General features: G+C 33.0%; 1 protein-coding gene across 1 annotated transcript; it reads left to right on the top strand.

Annotated features, from left to right (window-relative positions):
- Nucleotides 1–2365: 2365 nt before the first annotated feature.
- On the top strand, nucleotides 2366–4269 carry LOC125204637 (patellin-5-like). Its single transcript, XM_048103343.2, has 4 exons — nucleotides 2366–3300; nucleotides 3385–3509; nucleotides 3587–3722; nucleotides 3884–4269. Exons 1-4 carry the CDS (start codon nucleotides 2512–2514, stop codon nucleotides 4133–4135), a joined length of 1302 nt encoding a protein of 433 aa, XP_047959300.1. The 5' UTR covers nucleotides 2366–2511; the 3' UTR covers nucleotides 4136–4269.
- The last annotated feature ends 3087 nt before the right edge of the window (nucleotides 4270–7356 follow it).

Raw genomic sequence — 7356 nt, 5'->3', positions numbered from 1 at the left:
TTTTGGGTTTTAATCATTTTCTGACACGCGCTAGATCATATACTCTTATGTTGTAGTACTCCATCTGTGCTATAATAATGCCACACTTTCGTTTTTAGTTTGTTTCACAAAAGATGTCATATTTCTATTTTTGCAAAATGTTCTCTCTCACATTAATATAAAAATTATATTTTCTCTCTTCATTTCATACATAAAATAAAACCTTCTAAAATTTCGTGCTGTCCCACGAGTGTGACGTCTTCTATGGTACGGAGAGAGTAGTATTTATTAGTATAATTAAAAGAAGGTAACACAACAAAATTATAAAACCGTCATATATATATCCAATAGATATGGCAAAAGGGAGGTCCACGGTGATGGGACTACATATTCGTCTATAATACTAATCTACTTCCACCTACTCACCAATAAATACTTACAAATGCATCGTTCCAATTTAATTCCATATACTCATCCAATGTTCAATGATTTTCGTTTTGTCTAAATTTTGTTAAAACTATTGAATGTGATCCAACAGTTGAAGACTACTATTAAAACAAATTTTATACATTTTCTATGGTAATTCCACTATTTTAAGTTAGAGTGTATTTCACACGAAATTATAGTCATAGAATACAAGGAGAAACGAAATAATTGGAAACTGAAAGTTTAACTGATCAGAAGGACTAATTAATTTATAGACTAAAAAACAATCCATAAATCCGAATTCGAAAAGAAATTAGAATCCTAAAACGAAAAGGAAATGGAGTTTAAAATTGGACAAACTAATAAGCGATCCATTAGGATGCAGTTTTCGTCAAAAAATTCTTTTACTTTCTCATAGAAATTAGGCATGATTTTGTGGGCTTATTTCCATTTTCTGGGCTCACGGAGGCCCAAGAAGCTATTGTGCCTCTTACAAGATACCTTCTCAACCCAAGACGGACGGCTAGTTATTTTACCTACTTCCCCCGTCCCATGAAAGTTGAATCATATTCTTTTTTAGTCTGAGTTGAGTCATTTCCTTTTCTAACAAAAGACAAAACATCTAATCACTTTTACTTTATTCCATTATTTACTTTACTCTCTTTTATATTTCCTACTTTTTTCATCTCTCCTATTTATCTAATATAAATTCTTAATCTCCATGCCCAAAAGTTTTGTCTCAACTTTTATGGGACGGAGGGAGTATTTCTCTTTCGATTTTGGCTAAATTTATGTGCATGCAATTATATATTTTTGTATTAGATCTCTCACTTGAAATACTACTCATCGTTCCGTTTTCTAAAAATAGAAATTATTTCCCTTTTAGCTCGTTTCTAAAAATAGAAACTCTCCATTTAAAAAAATAAACTTCACAATCCACTACTTTTTCTCTTCTTCTATCCTCCTTATTTTACCTATTTTTTTCTTCATCTTTCTTACTTTACCAATTTTGCATTAAAACTCATATCATTATTAAAATTCTTATTTTTAAGAAACAGAAGGAGTATATGTTTTCTTTTTTTTCTTCTACTTTCTCCTACGAATTTAACCCTTCAAAACGCTGAATATGCAATTTATTTTAAAAATATTGGGAAGTTTGGAAAGTCTCACATCCATGTCTTTGGACGTACTCCCTCCGTCTATGAATAAATGTCTCATATTTGATCAGATCGGGTTTTAAGAAATTGTTTAACTTTGTAAAGAAAAATGGATAAAAAAAGTTAGTGAAATGTGTGTCATACTTTTATATAGTACAATATTAGTTTTAAAATTAAATGTGAGTTAAATGAGTTTGTGGAATTGGGGATTCACTTACCAAATAGTAAAGTAAAAGTGAAATGAAACATATATTAGCAAAGGACGAAAAAAGAAAAATGAGACATTTAGTGGTGGACTGAGGGAGTATTTTAGTGCCTCTTTGAGTATATCTATATGGCTTGACCCACTCCATTATTCGGCCTCAATATTGTTGTAGACTGACCCTCTCGAAGTGGGCTCAGAGCATACAACCAACTTCATTCTTCCAAAATGCTCTTACCCTTTGAGAGTTGGCACAACTAAATTTTCGTAAATATAGATGTAGCAATCGAAAATACTTTTGGTATATCCTCCGTTAAATACGGTATGCATGCTTGAATTTTAGGAGCCTCCACTTCATGTAATTATGATGAGTTGAGTGGATGTGAGTTACATAGTCATGTTTTCCGGTTATGAGCGGTAGCGTGGCTACAATCATTCCAAAATACAATAGATGTCGCTTTTCACTCATGTTAGTAATAGAGAGACAGCCTTGCCTAATAATAACTTAGTATGATTATACATTGCATAATCATTTGAAGTTAGCAAGAAACATGGATGATGCCTAGTGTCCTAAAAGTAAAAGAAAAGGGCAAAGGCAAATAAGTGAGAAAAGAGGTGAAAAAGAAGAGAGGCAAAGTAGCACTTTAGGCTTGTTCCAGACTGTTTCCCCTCATTACATCACTCACTATATTACTAGTATCTTTGCAATCGCATTCCCTGTGTCTGCTAACATACACTATCATATCCATGGCTGAAGCAGTAGTCATGGAAGTTCCCGAGGCTGAACAAACCCTTCCCTCGCCGGAAAACATCCAAGACAAAGCCCCTCTCCCCACTCCACCGCCGGCCGAAGACCACCCCTCAAAACTCCCCGAAAACGAGGCCAAATCACTACAAGAGCTCAAACACCTCCTCCGCCACGCCCTCCTCCACCACACCCTCCTCAGCATCTCCTCCACTCCTTCCCCTCCTCCGCCGCAAACAATCGCCATGACCCTCCTCGACGACGCAGACGGCGCCAAGACCCTCGAAGCCATCGAGGAGACCGTCGTCACCCGCCCCCAAGAAGCCTCCATCTTCGGCATCAAGCTTCTAGAAGACGACGAGCGCAGCGACGTCCTCCTCCTCAAATTCCTCCGCGCCCGAGACCTCAAACCCAACCACGCCTTCGCCATGCTCGACAACACCCTCAAATGGAGGAAAGACTTCGGCATTGATGACGAAGAGGAAGAGGAAGAGGAAGAAGAATTTGAGAAGGCGGTGTTCATGCACGGCCGCAGCAAAGAGGGCCACCCCGTCTGCTACAACGTCTACGGCGAATTCCGCGACGGAGATGAGGAGAAGAGAAGAAGGTTCTTGAGGTGGAGGGTTCGGTTCATGGAGAAGAGTGTGAGAAATTTGGATTTCAGACATGGAGGAGTTTCCACCATTGTTCAAGTGAATGACCTCAATAACTCCCCTGGCTTCAACAGATGGGAGCTCATTCAAGCTCTTCACCTCTTTCAGGATAATTATCCTGAATTTGTTGCCAAACAGGTTTATATTAGTATGATGATAAATATTGTCCGTTTTGGGCCAAGTCCTCCTCACGATTTTGCTTGCTTTTGAATTATTCATCAGATTTTCATTAATGTTCCATGGTGGTATTTGGCTCTGAGCAAAATGATGAGCCCATTTCTGACTCAGAGGATCAAGAGCAAGTTTGTGGTGGCTGGCCCTTCCAAATCTGCTCACACACTTTTCAAGTTGGTGGCACTAATTTTTTTTACATATATATGCAGTATATTGTTATTGAAAATTGAAATGTTGTGGGAATATATAGGTATATATCTGCTGAGGAAATTCCGGCAAAATATGGAGGACTGAGCAAAGAAGGAGAGTTTGAAGCAGGTGATAGTGTTACTGAGATTCTTGTGAAGCCTTCATCCAACCACATTGTTGAAATTCCTGTCAATAAGGTGAGGATTAATTCTTTTTTCAATTTAAAAAATTATATGTTGACTGAGTTTTGGAAGGATTGTGTGCACTGGCAAGAATATTGCAGTCTTGTTTTTTAGCTTGGCTGACTGACAATCTTGTGACCTGTGTTGTGCAAAAATAACATTTTATTTTAATTTAGGGATGTGTTGTGAGTTGGGAGGCTCGGGTGGTGGGATGGGAAGTGAGGTATGGTGCGGAATTTGTGCCGAGGGATGAAGATGGATACACAATTATAATACAGAAGAATAGGAGGATTGGAGGGAAGGAGGAGCAAGTTGTGTGTAGTAGCTACAAGGTTTGCGATGATGGTAAAGTGCTTCTCACATTCAACAATCTCACCTCCAAGAACAAGATGCTGCTCTACCGCTACAAAACTAAGCTTTCTCATTAAAAATCTGTTAATGTTGATGTTGATGACGAGATTCAACACTTTCTACTCTCTCCTCTTCTTTTTTCAAATTTGAAAATCAATATAAATCCTGTATTTCAATTAACTACTTTACCCACAAAATTACACTTTCCCAAGTGGACTAGTCATTTTAAGTTCTCAACTCTAATTTAATTACTCCATTATTTCAACATTTTTAATTATCCATAATGCACTATATAGATTTTATCTTGTCGGGATGCTTGATTGTGGTAAATTAGCAACACTTAAGAAATTTATATATTTGACATTCAAAGTTTGCGATAAACATTTGAATTAATATATTACTATATATTTAGGTGTCGTTTGGTTCATGACTCATTATCATATGATTAAATTGTGGGATTATTATATTTGGAGAAGAGCAACAATTGACAATGGCTTATTATGAAATTTAATCTCATAAACCACTAAAAAACCTAACAGTACACTTTTTGGCTAGACCTAGTAAACTAAGTGTACATTAGTTTTTCACCCACGGAAATCAATGAAACAAGCAACGTCTGTAATAGTACACCAATAAGTACTCCTATATGTTAACACCATCAAATAAACATAATTAAAATTGTTGTTGTAGAACAAATATAGGGAGACACTAGTATTTTTCACAGAGGGATGAGTGCAGAATATGAGCTGCTGCCGTACAAAAAGTAAGACCATTTTGCTGTGTTTCTATGCGACATTGTAAAGCGGGAAGGAATCCAATGTAGAAATATTTGATAAGTTTTAGGCGACATCTTTTAATTTCATGTTCACTTTTATTTTTGCATTGCACTCCTATTATTATGGGCATTTCATTCATCATATGTTTGCTAATTAGAACGCATTGGTATGTTAGGGTGATGCTAAATGGCCACATTATGGCTTGGCCATAATCAGATTTTACCATCAAATTCAATGCACTTAGAAAGTATCAAAATTCCATGACTATCTTACCCTTTGCTTTAAATCATCATAAACATTTGCTGCTTTATATATACGTTCTATACTAGTAGTAATTATTTCTTCTCTTATTTTCTAAGATTTTATTTCGTCTTATTCATAGTATTTGTTCATGAAGGTGACTTAATATACATAAGGCAGTGGAAACGAAATATTAAAATAGTAAGGCATTTCCAATTAAAAGTAATATCACTAGTATATTTAATTGAAAATAAATACTACTATTTACTTACATTTTTATTAATTTTTTAGTTTATATTGTTTTAGTTTGATGGGAAAATTGATATTCCGCTTTAATGTTATAAGTTTGTAACGTAGTCTGTATTTTAGTTCATACTAGTAAATTTCATTCAATTGTTATTCAATTCAATTGTAAATTTGGGATTTCATTTAGTCTTAACATGCAATATTTTTAAAATTTATTAATAATTTACAATAATTCAATACATCATAAATATAATAAGTAAATATATAGGACTACCAATATATATACTATACGTAATATCATAATCATAAATAATAACTTTTATACAATATTAATACAAATACGTATTATTAATATTAATTTAAGATACTACCCCATATTATAATAATTTGATTAAGAAGAATTCATAATAATAACTTCATACAACATATTACTTAATATTAATGTATATAATAAACTACAAAGGAGTATATAAATTTATAATTAAATATATTAAGTAATGACATTATGCTACACGATATCAAACTATATAGCCATTTCTGTTACTTTAATTTACTAGTAGTACTTATTCTTATTATTCCCACTGTTCTTAATAATTTAACACCATTTAATTCGACACGAGTTTTTATAAATATAATGAAAAATTGATTGAAAAAGTCAGTAACATGCAGGTCCTATTTTTATATATTAGTTTTATAATATAATATGAGTGAGAATGAGTTAGTGGATTGTGATCCATTATAAAAAAAATGGTAAAAGTGAAAGGTGACAAATTTTTAGGGACGGACGAAAAAGAAAATAAGTAACAAATTTTCAGGAATAGAGGGAGTATTATTTTTTTAGAATCGTAGTTACTAGTATAATTTAATTGTAATCATATGATTAGACTTATCCATTTTGGAGTGTTAAAGTAAATGTTATTCAATCCGTTAAAATACTTTTTCTGGCTTAAAGCCTTAAAGAATATGCATTTGGGTTCGTCTCGATTTTAATACAAAATTAGTAAAATAAGAGAGGGGTAGAGAAAAAAAGTAATTAAAATATTATTAGCAGAGAATGGATCTCACGTCACTAATTAAAATATTATTAGTAGAGAATGGATCTCACGTCACTAGAGAAAAAATAATTTCCAAAATTAGAAAGTGCATATTCTTGTTGAACTAATCAAAAAGGAAAAAATATATATTCTTGTAGGACGAATGGACTAAAAAAAGTGAATAAAGTAAAGAGTAAAGTAAGAAAACAAATAAATTAAAGTGAAAAAAATGTTAATTACCTCGACTATAATGGAACTTTCCTAAGTGAAAAAATTATTTAATTATAATGGAAAATTTCTGATATGGAATAAACGTACATGCTTAATTAATTCAAGATTAATTGTGCAATAAACATACATACTTCATTAGCATCCGATAATAATTATTTTTGGGAAATAGAGTTTGTAATTAGTAAAGATGGAGATTAGTTTCAACATTTAATTTGAAATTAAATGTGTATTCTCTCTCCAAAATTGGAAGGAAAGGGTGATTGTGTAAAACTAGTTAAGCACTATCTAAAACTATTATTTTATTATATTACTTTTGCAATTATTTACAAAAATACCATTGTTGGCCAGCCACATTGTGGCCGCATAGCATTATTGGTTGTGTTAATACTCCTATTTATATCCCAATTTGGTAAACTTCTGGTTACAAAAAATAAAAAATATACTACTATTGTCTTTCATAGAAATATTTATTCATTAGTTCTCCCTCCGTTCCATAGTAATATATTCATTTTGTCATTTTAGTACATTCCATAGCAATAGAGTCATTAAAAGTCATCACATTTTTCCACACATACTTTACCCTCTCTTACTTTTTCCCCTTCTTCATCTCTCTACCTCTTTCATTTTCCACTTATTTTCTCTCTACTTAATTCACCTAACACAATTTTTCTTAATCTCCGTGCCGAAAAGAAATATCTCCATTACTATAGAACGGAAGGAGTATAAATTAACAAAATTAGCCTTGAAAATGACATTGTTTAAGCCGGTCTA

The sequence above is a fragment of the Salvia hispanica genome, chromosome 6 (genome assembly GCF_029641045.1).
Source record: "Salvia hispanica isolate PSC_SH4W2 chromosome 6, Shi_PSC_v1, whole genome shotgun sequence".
NCBI lineage: Eukaryota > Viridiplantae > Streptophyta > Magnoliopsida > Lamiales > Lamiaceae > Salvia > Salvia hispanica.
Note: the sequence above shows the minus strand (reverse complement) of the source record. Positions and strands in the feature narration are given on the sequence as shown.

Coding starts and splice junctions, on each gene's coding strand:
- LOC125204637 (XM_048103343.2), top strand. CDS start 2,512: ATGGCTGAAGCAGTAGTCATGGAAGTTCCCGAGGCTGAACAAACCCTT. Junction 3,301..3,384: donor CTGAATTTGTTGCCAAACAG/GTTTATATTAGT, acceptor ATTATTCATCAG/ATTTTCATTAATGTTCCATG. Junction 3,723..3,883: donor TTGAAATTCCTGTCAATAAG/GTGAGGATTAAT, acceptor ATTTTAATTTAG/GGATGTGTTGTGAGTTGGGA.